Below are 20,954 nucleotides of genomic sequence, written 5' to 3'. Positions count from 1 at the left end.
CCTCCAACTTTACTGCAGTGAGGATGCAGGATTGCTTTGCAACACTCTTCGTATTTTGGTATAAGTAGAACATCAAAAAAGTTGTTTCTTGTATCATATCTCGTGTACTTTTTCTTTCATCCAAGAAACAGGTGATGGAGTTCTATATGTTGCATGTAGGTGATTTGACTCTTGACCATCTTTAGGAAAGAGTAATTGAGATTCACTAAAAGCCCGGAGAAATCAGCTATTTATTTAATATCATGAAGCATAGACGTAACGTTGTGAATGATACTTTTAGCACAGCAAGCCACAGCATCATCCCCCGAGCCGCAGAACTCTGTAACCTCTCTTCACTGTTGTCACGGCAATGTATACCCTGCAAAGAATCGCACCATGATATAAGAAGAAGAAGAATAAAGGAGAAATAGAGGACATCAGCGTCAACCAACCGCCGCACTTGTAACCCACGGGGCGGTCTGCAAGGTTGCACCGCTTGGGGATCGTCATGGCCACGTCCGGCTTCACGCCGACGCTCTTGGCGGTGTCGGAGAGCATGACGGCGCACAGGCAGCTCGGGTTGCGGCCCATCTTCTTCACCGCCGCGCAGCAGCCAGCCGAGACCGGGAGCCGGGCGTCCTGCGCAGCTGACGCGCAGGGAGCCATTTGCAGAGCCATCCTCCTCACCGGCACCCTCCCGCATTCACCCGCCCCGTCGACCCTCTCCGTCCCGCCGTTGCAGATTAACAGCAACAACGCAAGCACGTAGAGAAACTTCACGGTGACCTCCATCTCCTGCTCTTCTGCTCCGACGATAAACGTCTGCAAGGGGAGGGTGTATATATGGTGATGGAGAAGCTCCTGGATGGCTGCCACCTCGAGACCCACAACCTTAATGGAGGCAGCACTAACCTGCTTTCGAACAGCTTCAGCTCCTTCTCGTTTCGATTCCATGGCAGCGGTCTTTCGCAGTGATCATTGCTCTCTCCCACTCGGAATTGCCACTTCGCTGGCTCAACGCCACGTTGCTCCACGTTGATGAAAAGGTAAGGCGAGGCGATGTATTTGCAGGCAAATGCTCGATCTCCTTCTCTCTTCTTTGTTTTTGTGTTTTTGAAGGGAAGAAGTCTGTAGGAAAAAAGCTATCAGCACAATGATAACCTTTAGAATTTAGAGACTGAGAGCTCTGATCATCGAGAGATCGAGAAGCTATTCGACGTACGTATTGCCGACACACTTCAATCTCTTTAGTTGCGTTGAAATGGATAAAATTAATTCAAATAATTTAGATTATATATAATAAAAAATAAATTTAATTTAGATTAAAATAAATAGATGAGTGATTGATTTTTTTTTGCTTGGATAAAGATAAAGAGGTTTGTTGGGTTAAGGATAACTTCTTTTTAATATATATATATATATATATATATATATATATATATATATATATATATATATATATATATATATATATGATTTATCCTTTTGCTACTATAAATATATGTTTTTGAATGAGTCAAAGTACTATGGATTGAAAATACTCTTTTTTTTTACTATATTCTCCTTTTTCTTTGAAGTCTATAGAAAACCAAAATATTGATATTAGAGCCTATTTTGAAGAAAACTAGCAAGAATATGTTAATTAAAAAACATTAGAGGACCAATAGATCTAGAAGTAAAAGAAAATAGTATGAAATTAGCAAGTACTATATTAGAGCCTAGTTAGAGAAGACCAATAGGAGTATGTTAATTTAAAAATATATACAATTAGAAGATCTGGAAGGAAAAAGAAAGAAAAAAAGAAAGAAAGATAGAAGTGTTTCTAATCTACTTCTATCTTCCTATCTTGGTGAAAATTATCAATTTTGACCATTAAAATGATAATTTTATTATTTCATAAGTATTATAGAATTTGATAAAAATAATTTTGTTTAGTACGATGTACAAAATCATAATATTACTGAAGATCAAATAAATAAGAATATGTAGAAAGGTGCAAGAGCTCTCTACATGCTAAAACAAGCAATAAATGAGTCCTTATTTTTCTGAATCAGTATCAATATCAATAGAAAACTAAAAAATATTAAAAAAATATATATTAGAGGTGCAAAGTAAAATTTTCATATTCTTTGAAACGAATTTGAAACTCTTATTATGAAAGATTTTGAATTTGTCATTGATTTTTCTCAAAAGTCTTTTATATTGTAAACCAAACGAGGTTTTACGATGAAAACCTAAAAAATCAAATAGTAATAAAAAAAGTTTTATGAAGTTTATCTCTAAAATAATTGATATGATTTCTACTACTATAATAGAAGATAAAGATACAATTACATTATTTCTTGATGAATTAATATGCTTGTTTTTAGTTCATGAACAAAACTAATCAAAATATCATGAAAATAATAATAATAATAGAAAAGATAAAAATATAATTTATAGCATCTGATGAAAAATATTTTAGATTTATTTAGTTTTTGGATAGTGAATATAGTAATTATATCACTAGGGATAAAAATTTATTTTAAGGGCTTAATGTTTCCATCAGATTTACCATACAAATGGGAAATGATAGTCCTGTTTAGGTGAAAGGGAAAGGAACGAGAATATTAATATGATAATAGATTTATTAATGGTGTGACATTTATTCTTGACTTAAAACAAAATTTCATTAGTATAGGACAACTAATGAGAAAGAGTATTATGCTATTTTTTATGATAAGAATATTTGATTTATGATAAAAAAAACTAAAAACTTGATAGCAACTGTGATGATGATAAAAAAATATTTTTTTTATTTTTAATTTTAGATTTCTTCTTATATGAATTTACTATTCTTGTTATTCATCAATCAATATTATGATATAAAAGATATGGTTATCTAAATTATTATGGATTAGAACTATTAAATCAAAATAATATGATGGTTGATTTGATTAAAATTCAGAATATAGATACTATTAGTGAATCTTATGTTTTAAGAAAATAACACAAAAATTAGTTTTAGACAGGTCGAGCCAACTAATAGTTAAAACTTGTATTTTTGAGCCAATACAAACTACGCAAAAGTAAATATTATGAATATATTGTTTGAAAGAAAAAATAAAGCATTCTTTATTTTAAAAAATTAAAGTATATGCAAAAAAAACAAAGTGGATGTTTTATTAAAACTCCAAATAGAAAGGATGAGTTTACTTCCAATAATTATTTTTATTTTTTACAAAAACATAGGCATTCATAAGGACCTAATTGCAAGTTACACCTCCAACAAAATGGAGTGGCATAGCAAAAGAACTGAGTTATGATCGAGATTTCTAGTTGTATGCTTAAATAAAAAATAATACCAAAATAGTTTTGGGTAGAAGCTGTGAATACAACAATGTATTTGTTAAACCACTTTTCTACTAAGATATTACAAGGAAAAAAACCATATGAAGCATAGTTGGACAAAAAGCCAAATATGAGTCACTAAATGTATTTGGTTGTGTTGCTTATTTGGTTGTGTTGCTTATTTTAATGCATCTACATAAAAAAGAAGTAAACTTGATGACAAAAGTATTAAATACATATTTGTGGGCTATAATAATAAAATAAAGGTTTTTAGACTTTATAATCCTACAACTAAGAAATTGATCATAAGTCATGATGTTTTTTTTAATGAAGAAGTTTAGAACTCTAAAGTAGTTAAAATTTCAATAATTATAGTAGAAGAAGTCTATAAGGCACATGATACATTATCTATTGTTAATATCTTATCGAATCTTCTTATATTTTGATTGATTCTAGTTCAAGCGATTCTAGTGATATTAAAATATTTTTTATAATCTTTCATAGATATATAAAGTTGCAACTTGGAAAGAAGAATAGGTGCGTGCAATAAATGAGGAATTGTAAGCTATTGAAAAAGAAAAAAAGAAGAAGACTTGAAGCTGGTAAATTTGCCCTAAGGAAAAGAAGTAATTGGACTTTGGGTGTACAAGTCAAAATTTAATACTTATTGCTCGTTGTAAAAACATAAAGCTTATTTTGTTGCCAAATGGTATGCTCAAGTTTCAGGTATTAACTTTTCAATAATTTTTTTTCAATTGTAATAATTAATATAATCAGAACAATATTAGCATTAGCAACCCATAAAAAAAAATTATCAATTTGATGTTAAATGAGTCTTTTTGTATGAAAAGTTGTAAGATTGAGGTTTATGTAAAACATCTTAAAAGATTTGAAATTAAAGGACAAGAAGATAAATGGTACAAATTGGATAAAAACATTATATAATTTGCAAACAAAAGATATGGTATAATAGAATTAACATAAATTTTAAAAAAGTTTAAGTGAACCAACTTTATATATAAAATCGTAAAATATGAAATTTCTTGTTATCTATTTCTATATGGATAATATGATTTATACTAAAAAAATATTATCAGAATTTAAAATTACTAATATGAGGTTTTTACATTATTTTCTGAGAATGAAAATTATTCAAGATGTAAATAATCTTTTTAAAGAAAATATGCTAAAGATTTGGTAGAAATATTTCATACGAAAACTTGTAAGCCATTTAATATTCTAATAAATACAAATGATAAAGCATTATATGGTTTGAAATAAATACCAAAGGCGGGGGTATAGTAGAATTGATAAGTACTTTCTTCAACATAATTTTTAGATAAGTTTAAGTGAAACTTTATATATAAAAGCAATCTTGTTATCTATTTGTATGTGGATAATATGATTTATACTAAAAATTTATTAGATATGCTAAGTTTAAAAAAATATGATGTCAAAATTTGAAATTATTGATTTGAGGCTTTTACATTATTTTCTAGGAATGAAAATTATTCAAAATATAAATAATTTTTTTGTCAAGAAAAATATGCTAAAGATTTCATATGAAAACTTGTAAGCTAGTGAATATTCCAATAAATATAAATGATAAATTTATGTTAGATGATGTAATTGAAAAAAATGAATGAGACAATATAGATGTTTAATTAAACGGTTAATTTATCTCACACATTCAATATCAGTTATTATGTTTACAATTAGTTTGTTGCTCAGATTTATGCACAACCCCAGTATGCATTATTTTGGAGTAACTAAAAGAGTTTTTAAATATATCAATGGAACTTTCAATTATGACATTCGTTATAAGCAGGTAAAAGATTTTAAGTTATATTCATATACTAATAATGATTGGGTTGATTGTGCAGATGATAGAAAATATATTTTAGGATATTTGTTTAACATTGGCTTAGAGGTGATTTCATGGATCACAAAAAAGAATGTATTACTCTCTGAAGCTCTGAGACACAGTATATTATTGTTACAAGTATAATAGGTCATACAATTTGGCTTCAAAGAATTCTAACAAATATCTAAGAAAATTAAAATAAATCAGTTAAAATCTATTGTGATAACGAGTCTACTATTACAATGATGAAGAATCCTATCTTCTATGAATGCACCATATACATTGAAGCTCGACAACACTTCATTCGTAAACTGATTGATAAATAAGAAATTTAAACATACTACTACAAAACCAAAGATTAATTTGTCCATATCTTTACAAAAGCTTTAGCAAAATAAAAAATTTATTTTTTGATGTAAAATTTTAATTTATAACTATTTTGAATTAAGAGTGTGATAAAATTAGCTCAAATAGTTAGGATGAGATCTAACGAAATATAAGGATTTAAATTAAAATATCTAGATGAGTGGTTGGCTTTTTTGGGTGGATAAAGATGAGAAGGCTTGTTGGGTTATGGGTGACTTCTTTTTTATTTAAGAAAAATTTATAATTTATCCTTTATGCCAATATATATATATATATAGCTAATTTTATTGGAAACTTTTCGTTATTTCTATTATTATTATTATATTTATTATTATTATTATTATTATTATTATTATTATTTTCTCTCTCACTACTTGAAGTTATGCATGAAGCCAACTGACATGTCTTCTCCACCATCCTAACCTTGCATTCAATGCGTGGGGTTGATGATCTGGTCTTCGATGCAAGGCTTTGACTGCATTCTTCCATTCCTTCCGTGAAATCGTAGTGGCTTTTTCTTTCTTGTGCTTTGCCTGCTTCGACGCGCTTTTGAGGATTTCTAGTTCAACAAATCCATCTACCACCCTGTGTTGGATGTATCCAAAAGTTTGACCGCATGACTACTCTTCACCGGTGACGAGACACTGCAGAATAATATAAACGATGATTGTATACATGCTCTAATGTTTATTCTCAAGGCAACATATCATTCTAAATGATGTCGAGATTCGTTAAATGATTTGATGGCACCTGTGCTTCTTTTGTTATACTAAGGAAGACAAACACATTCCATCTCATGACTCTGCACTGCTGCAGCTTTGCATGCAAAGAGTTGACGAATTGACTCGCAGCTAGAGATTCTTTTACCCGTTTTAAAACTACCTTGAAAATTAATGACAAGATTGATATAAACTTAAAATATACGTAGTTTGATACTTCTTGTAAAGATTGCAGTAGCAATTAGCAGGTGAACGAACTATAGGAAGGAATACAAAGAGAATTGGACAAGCCCCCACCTACGACCGTGAGCTTATTATCTTGGAGGGAGGAAGCTGGCCGGCGCTGGCACTCCCTGTATCGTCTGCGTGATCGGATTCAGCTCGTCGTTGGAGTAGGCTTCGTGAGAGGAGGAAGCCGAGGGCGTGGCCGGCGACGGCCGCGACGAGGATGCCACCGTTGAAGGACATGACGGCGAGCATGACCAGGTAGGCCAACCCCATGCGCACGGCGTGCAGTACGGCGGCCATGCCGCCACAGCGCCTCCGGGAGACGGTGGAGAGGAAGTCGGTGAGGGCGGAGATGGCGAGGACGAAGAGGAGGGCGAGGAGGTACATGCCGAGTCCGCGGTCTCCGGGCCAGCCGGAGAAAAGGATCTCCACGTTCTCACCCCAGAAGAAGGTCATGTGCATCGTCATCTTCATCTCCTTCTCGTGGCCCATGCCGTCGCCCGTGGCTGCTCCGCCTCCCATTTCCATCTACAGTCTTCTCTTGTCGCAACCAAGGATAAAAGCGAGCGAGCCAAGAGGAGGGAAGAAAGAGAGCAAGAGGGGTTAACTCTGCAACTCGTCTCATCTCAGCCATTCATCTGATTTGATTCGTTCGATCAGAACAGATGGACGGTCGTTTAGCATTCCGATTCGTAAACATGCTTGTGAGTGATAACGTGTCAATTCAAAGGAGCGTCGGAAGTGTGTTCCCTGTCTTGATCCGCACATGTCAGCTCCGACCACAGATGAGGTACGCAACCAATTAAGGGACGAATACTTAGAAAGTCTACCTCCTTGTTGTTGACGTTATAAAAAAAATCCAATGGAATGATGACACGTATACCATTTAAAGTGAGCATCTTGTGAGAGGAAGACTCTCTCGGGTGAGCTCAGGACTTGTTGTGAGAGGAAGAGGATTCTGTGCATGAGTAATTGGATGGTTCATCAAACTAGAATAATAAGGATAGAATGAGAGGCATATAATTCCCACAAGAATTGGGTGATGACGAATAGCTAAGTTGTTGTACAATTCCACACGCAAAAATATGGGTGAGGCACCGACAGTGTGTTGAGTTCATGGCGTTTTTCATGCCTAAGCATTGTTGGGATGTATATAAATACATCAGCCCCACTATCTAATTTTTATGAGATTTCTTTGATCGATGCATTTTCTTCGGACATATTCAAATAATTCATACATACAATGTAAGCCATTCACCATCTAATTCACAAAACCAACATTACTTGAGGAATTCGATCGACGACGAAAAGTTGGTCTAATGCTAGACTTGATGGGGATATAAACAAGAATAACCTTTGTATAGGAACAAATACTAGAAGACCATAATACGCAGCGGAATAAAATGGAAACACAATCAAACAGAACACCAAGATATACGTGGAAAATCCCTTCAATGTGAAGGGTAAAATCCACGGGGCAAACTAGAGATAATCCACTATGAGAATAATGAATATACAAATCTCAATCTCTTGCCCAAAACCCTAGCAATAACCACAAGAGAATAACTGGGATACAAGGATCACGTCACTGCCCACAATATCTAAAACCTCCCAAGTAATCACAGCAAGAGCCTACTGTAGATTTGATCTAACCTGAGATGAGAACACTGCTAGATGATTGTGAACAGTCTCTCTGCGTTGTCCTTGTCTTCTTCCCTTTCTTTCTCTTCCTTTTCTGCCTTATTCTCCTTCTTCCCTTTGGAATCTCGTCGCTCCAAAGATCTGCCTCGTTGCTGCCTTTTTATAGCTTTAATCTGCCTCTAAAACGCAGCCACCACACCCCCCTAATCTTAATTAGGGTTAGGTTAAGAGGGGGTGTGGGCTGTGGGCTGATAAAGCCCACATGGGCTGAATATGGGCCATCAGCCCAACAACCTCCCCCTTCAGCCCATAAGGGAGGCTGTCCCATGACTCCTCAATGTGAAGTCATACCGACCAACTGTCGGCATATCTCCTGTCTTTCTTTTGGTAATGTCTTCGTCAACATGTCTGCTCCGTTGTCATCTGTATGAATTTTCTGAAGTTGCAATTGCTTCTCTTCAAATACATTTCGAATCCAGTGGTATCTGACATCTATATGCTTTGACTTGGAATGAAACATTGGGTTCTTACACAAATGGATGGCACTCTGGCTGTCACAATACACCACATAATTTTCCTGTTTCAGCCCCAATTCTTGTAAGAATTCTTTCATCCATAACATTTCTTTGCATACCTTTGTAGCAGCAATATATTCTGCTTCTGTGGTGGAGAGAGCAATACACCTTTGTAACCTGGATTGCCATGACACAGCTCCCCCTGCAAAAGTAAGTACATAACCTGAAGTAGACTTCCTCGTATCTATATCTCTTGCCATATCTGCATCTGTGTAACCTGTTAACACAGGTGGTCCACCTCCAAAGCTTAAACAAACCTTAGAGCTCCCTCTGAGATATCTAAAAATCCACTTCACTGCTGCCCAGTGCTCTTTGCTTGGATTTGCAAGAAATCTACTAGTAACACCCACTGCATATGCGATGTCTGGCCTCGTACATACCATTGCATACATTAAACTTCCAACTGTTGAAGCATAAGGAACCTTTTGCATTTTCTCCTTCTCCTCATCACTTGACGGACTCTGTTTTGAGCACAACTTGAAGTGACCTGCAAGAGAAGAACCAACTGGCTTAGCATTGCTCATACTGAACCTTTCCAATACCTTCTCGATGTATTTCTCTTGTGACAACCAAATCTTCTTGTTTTTCCTGTCACGAGAAATCTGCATGCCTAGTATTTGCTTTGCTGGCCCCATGTCCTTCATTGCAAAAGACTCACTCAGTTCCTTCTTCAACCTATCAATTTTAAACATATCTTTCCCAAGAATAAACATGTCATCAACATAAAGTAAGAGAATAATAAAATCCTCACCAAACCATTTGATGTATACACAATGATCTGAAGCCGTTCTTTTGTATCCATTTTCTGTCATAAATGAATCAAACTTTCTGTACCACTGTCTTGGAGCTTACTTTAGCCCATACAAGCTCTTCTTCAACTTGCAGACAAAATTATCTTTACCTTTGACTTTGAAGCCTTCTGGTTGCTCCATATAAATTTCCTCCTCCAAATCACCATGAAGGAAATCTGTCTTCACATCTAACTGCTCAACCTCCAAGTCCTGGCTAGGAGCAATACCAAGAGCAACACGAATAGAAGACATTTTAACAATAGGAGAAAATATCTCTTCAAAGTCAATACCTTTCTTTTGACCAAAGCCTTTCACAACCAATCTAGCTTTGTACTTTGGTTGAGAACAATATTCTTGAGTCTTCAACCTAAAAACCCACTTGTTCTTCAAGACCTTCATTCCATTTGGTAGCAGCACCAAATCATAAGTGTGGTTCTTCTGAAGAGCATCCATCTCTTCCTACATAGCAATTAACCACTTCTCTTTCTGCTCTCTCTCAATTGCTTCCTGGTAACTCTCTAGTTCACCTACATCAGTAAGCATCACATACTCATCTGTAGAGTATCTTCTGGAAGGTTGACGTTGTCTAGAAGATCTTCTCAATTGAGGTTCTACGGGAACTTGCTCTCCTGCTTCTTCTTGCTCAACATGTCCTGCAGGTAAATCAACATCAGGCTCTACACTATTTTCCTGCACATCTCCCCCATCACCCTGATATACTGGAGGAATAACTGGGTCACAATCTGCTAATCCTTCTGCAGAAGTCTTGGCTGGTGCCTTCTTCTTCAAATCCTCAAAGGTTTGATCCTCAAAGAAGACCACATCTCTGCTCCTGAATACCTTCTGCTTTTCTGGATCCCAAAGCCTGTAACCAAACTGATCATGTGAGTAACCAAGAAAAATACATTCTTTAGACTTAACATCCAGCTTGGACCTCTCATTATCTGGAACATGTGCAAATGCACGACAACCAAACACTCTCAAATGCCTGTAGGAAACATCTTTCCCTGACCATACATGCTCTGCAACATCACCATCTAGGGCTGTACATGGTGATAAGTTGATCACATCAACTGCAGTCCTCAAAGCCTCATCCCAAAATCTTTTGGGTAGCTTGGCCTGTGAAAGCATACATCTGATCTTTTCCATGATAGTGCGGTTCATCCTCTCTGCAATTGCATTATGCTGAGGTGTACCAGGAACTGTCATCTCATGTTGGATCCCATGTGACCTGCAATAGTCATTAAACAATCCCGTATACTCACCACCATTATCTGATCTTATGCATTTCAATTTCCTTTCTGTCTCCCTTTCAACCCTGGCATGAAACTCTTTGAAGACATTAATAACCTGATCTTTGGTCTTCAAAGCATAAGCCCAAACTTTCCTGGAAAAATCATCTATAAAAGTGACAAAATAAAGTGCACAACTTATACCAAGAACATCAACAGATCCACCAGGAGTTTTTGTCCTCAAAGGACCACATACATCTGTATAAACACGGTCTAAGGCATGCATTTTTCTAGACAAAGCAGCACTAGCAAATGAAACTCTATGTTGTTTACCAGCCAAACAATCAATACAAGGGTTTAGATGTATACCTCTGAGATCTGGTAATACCTCTCTCTTAGAAAGAGCTTGCAGCCCCTTCTCGCTCATGTGTCCCAATCGCTTATGCCACAACTCCATACTGAAGTCTTTCTCTGTAGCATTTAACTGCTCACCATAAGCTTTAGCCTGCAACCTGTACAAAGTATGACATTTCTTTCCATTAGCTATAACAAGAGAACCCTTACTAAGTTTTCATTGCCCTTTGTGAAATCTGCTTTCATACTCTTCATCATCTAGTCTTCCAACTGAAATTAAATTCAGCCTCAAGTCAACCACATGCCTCACATCCTTAAGTACCAACTTGCAGCCAAGGTTGGTCTTTAAATGGATATCACCCATGCCAATGATGTCTGCTGTGCCATAGTTGCCCATCTTGACAACACCAAAGTTTCCAGACCTGTATGTAGCAAAAAACTCCCTCCGTGGTGTAGCATGATAAGAAGCACCTGTGTCAATCACCCACTCAAGATCCTGACACACACAAGAAAAAATATCATCAGAAGGAGACAAAATCAAATAATCACCACCCTGCACTGTAGCTGTAGTATTATCCTTTGACTCTGTAGACTCCACTTCTTTTCCCTTTTTCCTGTTCTTCTTAGGTTGCTTACATTAGTTCTTATAATGTCCTTTCTCACCATAGTTATAGCAAACAATATCTTTTCTTGATCTTGACTTGCTCCTACCCATACGTGAACTGCTTCTAGACTTTAACCTTCCTCTGTTCTCTGAGATAAGTGCCTGTGAATCATTCTGAGATGTTGCCGAACTCTTTCTTCTCAACTCCTCATTCAACAAACTGCTTGTTACTTGACTCATAGTGACAATACCATCTGGCGCAGAATTACTAAGGGAAACCACCAGTGTCTCCCAACTTTCTGGTAATGAACTGAGAAGTAACAATGCCTGCAACTCATCATCAAGAGACATTCTCATAGAGGATAACTGGTTAATAACACTCTGCATTTCATTCAAATGCTCAGCAATAGAAGCACCCTCTCTATATTTTAGGTTCACAAGTTTTCTGATAAAAAAAGCTTTGTTGCCAGTTGTTTTTCTTTCATAGAGACTTTCCAATTTTTTCCAAAGAGAATATGCAGAAATTTCAGTAGAAACATGGTGAAAGACACTATCATCAAGCCACTGTCTAATAAACCCAATTGTTTTTCGATCTAACCTCTTCCACTCATCATCTGTCATAGTTGTAGGTTTTGCACTATCCCCCTACAAAGGTCCATACAAATCTTTACAATACAAGAGATCTTCCATTCTTGGTTTCCATATCATCCAATTGTTTCCATTCAAACTAATCATGCAAGAAATATTACTGGCCTCTATGTTCAAATACAAAAATTAAATCACCAAAACCCCGCTCTGATACCAGTTGATGGGGATATAAATAGGAATAACCTTTGTATAGGAACAAATACTAGAAGACCATAATACGCAGCGGAATAAAATGGAAACACAATCAAACAGAACACCAAGATATACGTGGAAAACCCCTTCAATGTGAAGGGTAAAAACCACGGGGCAAACTAGAGATAATCCACTATGAGAATAATGAATATACAAATCTCAATCTCTTGCCCAAAACTCTAGCAACAACCACAAGAGAATAACTGGGATACAAGGATCACGTCACTGCCCACAATATCTAAAACCTCCCAAGTAATCACAGCAAGAGCCTACTGTAGATTTGATCTAACTTGAGATGAGAACACTGCTAGATGATTGTGAACAGTCTCTCTGCGTTGTCCTTGTCTTCTTCCCTTTCTTTCTCTTCCTTTTCTACCTTGTTCTCCTTCTTCCCTTTGGAATCTCGTCGCTCCAAAGATCTGCCTCGTTGCTGCCTTTTTATAGCTTTAATCTGCCTCTAAAACGCAGCCACCACACCCCCCTAATCTTAATTAGGGTTAGGTTAAGAGGGGGTGTGGGCTGTGGGCTGATAAAGCCCACATGGGCTGAATATGGGCCATCAGCCCAACAGGACTGATTCGATTTAATCAAAATTAAATTTATTCGAAATCAAAATCAAATCAGATCAACGGTTCAATAACTTTGAATTCCTAAAAATTAAACGATCAAAACTGAGATCAAGCGATTCGATTTCAATTCCTAAAAATTAAAATCGATACTAAAATTGATGTTTCTAATTTAATTCCAAGCCGACTCAAAATAAAAACAATGAGTTTTATGGTGTAATAATTAGTACTTTTTAATTTAAAAGTTTTGGCTTGATAAAAATTATCTCTTTTTTAAACAATCCTAATATTTTTTAAACAATCCTAATTAATAATTAAACTTTTTAATTATAAGTCGATTCGAAACTTTTGGCTTGATAAAAATGTATCCGAAAAGATATTGAAAGTATGCTTGACTTAGAATAAGAGTGATAAGCAATTAAGGCAGAAAACAACAGTAATGAAGAGCAATAAGAAAGTGCACACCAATTTTATAGTGGTTCGGTCATCGTAACCTTCGTCCACTCTCGATTCCTCCTTTGTTGAGGCTACTAGTATCCAATAATGATTTTCTTTTAACAAGCGAAGACCAACTACTCTCTTATAACTCTTTTCTCTTTTTCATAAGTTTAGAAGATAACCTTTACAATCCACTCACCCCTCTCTTAAATTGAAATCAACGCTTAGAGCTAGAAGAGGGGAATTCTTATAAGATTACAATAGTATTTTTCCTAATTTTTATTCTTAGTTTACATGTTCACTGAGCAAGAATGAGTTGGGTTTTTATAGGCCCCAAATGGATTCAAATTTAGAGCCAAAATAATCTCATCTTAGGTTTTTGGGTACTAACAGTACCATTGCCAGTACTGGGCGGTACCACTACCTAACAAACTAATAACTGGTGGTACCATCGCTCAATCTGACACTAACACTAGGTGGTACTACTGCCCAGTCTGACGATACCACTGCCTGATATAATTTTGAAGACTTTGTCTAAGTGATACCATAGCCGGTCTGGGCAATACCATCACCTAGAAAACCTAGGAAGTCGAGTCCTAGGTGATGCCATCACTAGCCCTAGCGGTGCCATAGTCTAGGCCTGCTGAGGGTTACTGCATAGGTCTCACTTGGCCCAAAATAGTCTCAACTCAAGCCCAATGGGTTCCTAATTAAGTTGACATTATTTTATCTCAATACCGACTCAATTAGACCTAAACTAATTTGATCTAGATAAATTATTACAAAACATGCATCATATATTATCTGACATGTCATTGGTTCTTCCAACGCTTCGTCCGATCCTTTATCACATCGTCCTCTCCTTCAGTGTATTACCCAATCGGCATGTTGACTCCCATAACTTTCAATCTCTTTGGCGCAATGTCCGATCCTTCGACTAGATGCCTGAACTCACGGCATGAAGTTCTTCTGCTGGCATGTCGATCGATCCTCCGGCCCAATGTCCAATCTCATGACATATTCAACTCCAGCCCAACATTTGATTCCTCCTGCTTCAATCAGTTTGTCTCTCCTTGATCGAAGCTAGTCTTGCATTACTCAAAATACAAATTAGATCACAAACTCATCAATTGATTTCATTATCAAAATCCAAGATTCAACAATCTCCCCAGTTTTTATGATGATAATCAATTGATGGAGTTTAAATTAAACTCCCCTTATTAATATGTCACATTGATAGAAACTTTGAATTCAGAAAATCATGACTATTTCATTATTGCATACATCATAATTATTGAAAGAACCAATTAATCACATCATTGCATGTATCTTAAAATCATGAGTATTTCATGACATGTTCAAAGTACACCATAAATGATCATCATCATAACTTCTCCTCCTTTGTCATCAATAAAAAAGAGAAGTGCAATTAACAAATTTTCAAGTTAGTAATTTAGCAAGATTTACATTACTTTAGAACATGCAAGCTAACAAGTTGACAAGTGTTACTTCTTTTTGAAGTTTGAAGGCTAGCAAGTTTTGCTTTTTTTTGAGATGAGTAAGCTTTTTCTTAAGATGTGCAAGATGGCAAGTTTCTACTTCTTTCAAATGTGCAACCAAACAATTTTGCTTTCTTTTGCAATGTGCAAGCTAGTAATTTTTATTTCCTTTTGCAAGCTAGCAAGTTTTTTTTCCTTAAAATATACAAGCTTGTAATTTTTGCTTCTTTTTACGATATTCAAGCTAGCAAGACTTTCTCCCCCTTTGTTATTGCAAACAAGAAAGAAGAAGAGGGGAGGTACAAAAATTTACATAAATGATCATCATATGAAGGATATCAAAGATCATGAAAGATCAATCAATATAAAAGATCATCAGTCTTTTGTATTATCAAGAAAAACTTCAAAACATAAGAGATTAATTTGATGATCAATACAAAGGAGTCATAATGAATCTCAAGTTTAGAAATTAAGATTATAATTTGTATAAATCTCCTCTTAAATAAAAACATCATAGAAAATTTTAAAAATATTGAGAAATCAAGAAGGATTATGATTAAAAGAAATCTTCTTTGTAGTGAATAGAAAAAGGAAGAATCGTAATAAACGATCTTGATTCAAATAAAAAACGTAAGTCACAAGATAAAAAATAGATAAGTATTCTCTTTAATAAAATGCAAGAGTTATATGAGAATAAAGAGTAGGAGATCTTGATTCATATAAAGAAAATCTCAAGTTATAATTCTAAGAATTCAAGATCATGATATAGATAAAACTCATTCAAATTCAAATCACCAAATCATCAAAATCACTTTCAATAGATTCAAAATGACATAAATAGATTTATTAATCTCTTATTAAAAACTCCATAAGATTTTAGGGATAGAGACATTTTCAAAAATAATGCATTACTTTTTTTATGTGTTTCAATTTAAGTGATTTATTTCATACAAATATTTTTTTATCTTTTACGTCAAACAAAAATATAGATCATCATTTAAAATCGAAAAACAAGATTTATCAAAAGAGTCATCAAGATTAATAAATCGTAAATCACAAAAATCATCGTTACTTCAAATCATCATGCATCATTAAATCATTAAGCATGATTTCATTAAACATAAATCATTTTCAATCAAAATCATTTTGTTTATTATAGTAATGCATTTTTCTTCTTACGTGAATCTAACTCTTTATACTTAGTGCTAGGAGTTAACATATAATTATCATGCTCAATTTTTTTTTAATTTTTCAAAATCACTAGAAAGAGAAGCATGATCCCCCCCGCCCCCTTTTTTTTGTATTTTATATACTAATTTAAAAATAACTCATGAAATGCATCAAGTAATTTTATAGTAAAGTAAAGGGGTTTTGATTGAGTCACTTACCTCATTGTCAAAAGCCATTAAGGCATAGTTCGTCACTTTGTCTTTGTTGTTTTGTTCCTCATCTTCGGATGCACTCGTTTTATCCCAAATCAAATTGAGTGCTTTCTTCTTCTTTGATAGTTTCTTCGTTTTAAATTTATTTTTATTCTTTGATTATTGGTTTAAGAACTTTTTAAGCTTTATTATTAAGAGTTCAAAGTCATCATCACTTGAGCTTTCGCTCGAGTGGTCTTCATTTATTCTAAGTGTCAAATCCTTCATGTTCTTTGGAAGGTTGTTCTCAAGTTCATCATATTCGATACAAGTCATTTCATAGGTTATTAAAGATCCGATAAGTTCTTCAAGAAGAAAATTATTTAAGTCTTTTGTCTCTTTTATTGTCGTCACTTTCGTATCCCAACTTTTTGGAAGAGATCTTAGTATTTTGTTAATAAGTTCAAAATTAGAAAAACTTTTACCAAGTGCTTTTAAACCATTGGCAACATCTATAAGATGGGTATACATGTCTCCAATGGTTTCGCTTGATTTCATTCAAAACAATTCAAAACTACATATTAAAAGATTAATTTTTAATTCTTTAACCTTACTTGTTCCTTCGTGTGTGATTTCAAGAGTATGTCAAATGTAATGTGTAATTTCACAAGTCAAAATACGATTAAACTCATTTTTATCTAAAGCACAAAACAAAACATTCATAGCTTTTGTATTTAACGAAAATGATTTTTTCTTTAAATCATTTTATTTATTCATAGGTTTAGAGGGCTGTTGAAAATCATATTCGATAATATTCTATAAATCAAAGTTAAAAAAATAAGAAAACTCTCATTCATGTTTTCCAATGTGTGTAGTCCGTCCCATTGAACATAGGAAGATGAGTGATAGAAAGACCCTTTTGAAAGTTGAAAAAAGCCATCTCTCTTAGGTGTTAAACTAAATAGAGAATAACTTAACTCTGATACCAACTATTAGGACCAAAATTAGTACTAAGAGGGGGAGTTGAATTAGTGCTTACACAAAAATTAAGTCGATTCGAAACTTTTGACTTGATAAAAACATATCGAAAAAAATATTAAAAATGTGCTTGATTTAGAATAAGAGTGATAAGAAATTAAGACATAAAAAAATAGTAATAAAGAGCAACAAGAAAGTGCACACCAATTTTATAGTGGTTCGATCATTTGACCTATGTCCACTCCCGATTCCTCCTCCGTTGAGGCCACCAGCGTTCACTAACGGTCTTCCTTCAATTAACAAAGACCAACTACCCTCTTACAACACTTTTCTCCTTTTTACAGGTTTAGGAGATAACCTTCCAACCCACTCACCCCTCTCTTAAACTAAAATCAACATTTGCTAGAGGAGTGGAATTCTCATAAGATTACAATAGTGTTTTCCCCAATTTTTGTTCTCACTTTATGTGTTCACTGAGCAAGGATGAGTAAGGTTTTTATACACCCTAAATGGATTCAAATTTGAAGCCAAAATGATCTCATCTCGAGTTTTCGGGATATTGGTGGTACCACCGCTAGTACTGGGTGGTACCACCACTTGACAAACTGACATTTGATGGTACCATCGCTTGATATAGTCTTTATCGCTTGATAGACTAACAACTAATGGTACCATCGCCCGACACAATCTTGAAGATTGTGTTTGGGTGGTACCATCGCTTAGACAACCTGGGAGGTCGAGTCCCAAGCGATGCCACCACCTGAGCTTGCTGAGGGTTGCTACATAGGCCTCACTTGGTCCAAAACAGCATCAACTCAATCCCAATGAATCCTTAATTGAATTGACATTATTTTATCCTAATATCGACTTGATTAGACCTAAACTAACTCGATCTAGATAAATTATTATAAAGGACAAATCATATGTTATCTGGCATGTCAATTAATTTATCTCTCTTTGATCAAAGCTACTCTTAGGTCACTCAAAATGCAGATTAGATCACAAACTCATTAATTGATTTTTTCATCAAAATTTGAGATTCAACATGTTTATATGAGATAATATATAAGAGGATTTGTATTTAGTGATGATAACTCAATAATCTTGTAATTAATCTCATATGATTAAGAATTTAATTTTCTCTTAGAAAGTTATCAAAAAATATTAATCTTATATCAACTTTATCATATTTTTTTATTATTGATCTCTAAAATTATTTTTTTATTTTTGTAATTCTTCTCTCTCTCCCAATAATTGGTATTAAAGGTCTAAGAATCTAGTAATAAAAAATTTAGTAAATATGAGTGTTAAAAATTTAAAAAAATAAAATAAAAATATTTTCTCTTTAGAAAATATAAAAGTAGATAAAATATTTATAAAAAAAGATTGATGGGATTGATAATTCTTTTGAGATTTCTTAAGCTAATGTCCCAAAAGGATAAGAAATTATAGTATGAGAATAAATCCTCACAAACAATATAATATCCTAAAAATTAGAGTTTGGTTTTTTATATAAATATCTCATATATATCCAGGTTTTGATGGAAAAAAACAGGATATATAATTTAATTTTCTATATGAATGTAAGTAGGGAGTTATCATACAATGTTAATCATTTGTCTGATTTCTAATATATTCTTCATTGTTGATCTTTGTCATTTCTCATTTGATTTTAAATTCTTCTCTCTCTCATAATAAGTGATATTAAAGCCCATAATATTTTAGTGATAAGAGATTCAATAAGAATGACCAGTGAAGAATGAAAGGAAAATGAAATAAAAGTATTTTATTTCAAATGATTTTTATGAATCCTATAGAAAATGTAAAGATTGTTTTTGTTTTGTTTGTGGTTGGGCTAATCACCTTACTCCATCCCGCTTTTATCAAAAGACAAGAAATGTGGTCTTTGTTAGGATCATAAAGGTACTAAGAGGGGGGAATTAGTGCGAAATGCATTTAACTTAGAATGTGAGTAAAGGTAGTGAGCAACTAAATTAGTTAGTAATAGGAAGGAAAAGCATGAAGAGAAATGTAAATCAGATTTATAGTAGTTTGGTCGACTCGATCTATATCCGCTCCCAATTCTTTTTCCCTCGAAGCCATCGGCTTTCACTACCGATCTTCTTTTCAATGAGAAAAAATCAATTACTCTTGTTACAACCCTTTTTTCTTTTCACAGGTTTAGGAGAGAACCTTCATATCTCTCTTTTATAAGGAAATCTCACACCTTCCTTAGAAAGACTTTTAAATTCAAGGAGGAAGAGACTCAACACTTTATAAGAGAGTTTATATATTTCCAATCATAGGTTTCCATTTTTTTTCTTACACCATCAAGCAAGTAGTATTTATAGGTCTTAAATGAAGGAAAAAATTTAAATCTCTCAGCTTTCGGGGTACTAGCTATACCAATGCTTGCGTTGGGTGATACTACTGCTTGATAGAGCTTGGGAACCATTGCTCTGGTGGTACCACCAGCTGCTTGGGAAGTACCATCGCTTGACACAGCTTAGGAGACTGTGTTATAGTGGTACCATCGTCTAATTGGGTGATAATATCGCTTGACACTGGGTGATACTACGGCGGACCCTAATGGTACTATCGTCGGGTTTTTCGGAGAAGTACATTCCGTACTTTCCAACTCACAAGCATTACCATTGCTTGGCCTAACAGTGCCACTACTTGGCCCAACACTAGATCATTGAATTGGCCTTCTAATAGGCATAATTCAACCCTAATTCAGGCCCAATAAACTCCTAATCAAGTTAACATGATTACACTCAAAACTAACTTAATTAGACTCTAAACTACTTTGATCAAGACTCAACAACTACAATAATGAAGCACAAAAGTGAATATCTATAATTGAAGAAGAAGATGCTAGCATAAAAGAAGAAAAAAGTATTCGAGATGACTTATATGATAATTTTATGATGAGGTGGCAAAATATACCTCAATGGCTCTCAATGATCAAGTATGTGACTCAACCAAAACCCATTTATTTTATGATGAATTACTTAATGCTTTTCATGATTTATATGATAATTTTAAATTAAGTGGTAAGAAATATAAATTACTAAAAAATGATCATGGGTCTCTCTCTAGTAAACTTAAGAAATTAATAAATGAGTATGATAATTGTATGTTAACCTCTTGTACTAAATGTGTAGAGTTAGACTTAGTAAAAAAGGAAAAATGTGGTGTTATAACAAACTTTAGAAAAATATAAAATTGAAAACAAATCATTAAATATGATCCTTGTTAACAAAAGTTATGTACATAGAAAAGAAGGAATCGACTTTATGAGTAGTAATACTCAACAAAAGCCAACCATATTTATTAAAGGACCAACTTTGCATGTTTTTCCCAAAGTTCAATATAATTTTTGTGGTAGATGTGGTCATTATGCTTATAAATATTTATTTATAAAATATAGCTCATACAAATTAGTTTGGGTTCCTAAAGGAACCATAAATAACTTAATACCAATAGTTAAGATAGATATATCTTTTTATAAGGGACCTAAAGTTAAATGGGTACCTAAAGTAAACTCTATTTCTTTTAGATATATTTACAATCAAAAGCTAAGAGA

General features: G+C 34.2%; 2 protein-coding genes across 3 annotated transcripts; both read right to left on the bottom strand.

Moving 5' to 3' along the window:
• Positions 1–201: 201 nt before the first annotated feature.
• LOC103999788 (uncharacterized) lies at positions 202–787 on the bottom strand. 2 transcript variants are annotated; one of them, XM_009421641.3, is made up of 2 exons: positions 432–787; positions 202–358 (listed from the first exon to the last, which is right to left on the bottom strand). In XM_009421641.3, the coding sequence occupies exons 1-2, from the start codon at positions 769–771 to the stop codon at positions 342–344; spliced, it is 357 nt and encodes a 118-aa protein (XP_009419916.2). In that variant the 5' UTR covers positions 772–787; the 3' UTR covers positions 202–341. The 2 variants fall into 2 exon arrangements, with proteins under 2 accessions (XP_009419916.2, XP_009419915.2); XM_009421640.3 differs by having other exon boundaries at positions 440–787.
• A 5,713-nt stretch (positions 788–6,500) lies between these two features.
• On the bottom strand, positions 6,501–7,134 carry LOC135671214 (copper transporter 6-like). Its single transcript, XM_065179200.1, has one exon. It carries the CDS (start codon positions 7,012–7,014, stop codon positions 6,556–6,558), a length of 459 nt encoding a protein of 152 aa, XP_065035272.1. The 5' UTR covers positions 7,015–7,134; the 3' UTR covers positions 6,501–6,555.
• Between the last annotated feature and the right edge of the window lie 13,820 nt (positions 7,135–20,954).

The sequence above is a fragment of the Musa acuminata genome, unplaced genomic scaffold, assembly GCF_036884655.1.
Source record: "Musa acuminata AAA Group cultivar baxijiao unplaced genomic scaffold, Cavendish_Baxijiao_AAA HiC_scaffold_1138, whole genome shotgun sequence".
NCBI lineage: Eukaryota > Viridiplantae > Streptophyta > Magnoliopsida > Zingiberales > Musaceae > Musa > Musa acuminata.
Note: the sequence above shows the minus strand (reverse complement) of the source record. Positions and strands in the feature narration are given on the sequence as shown.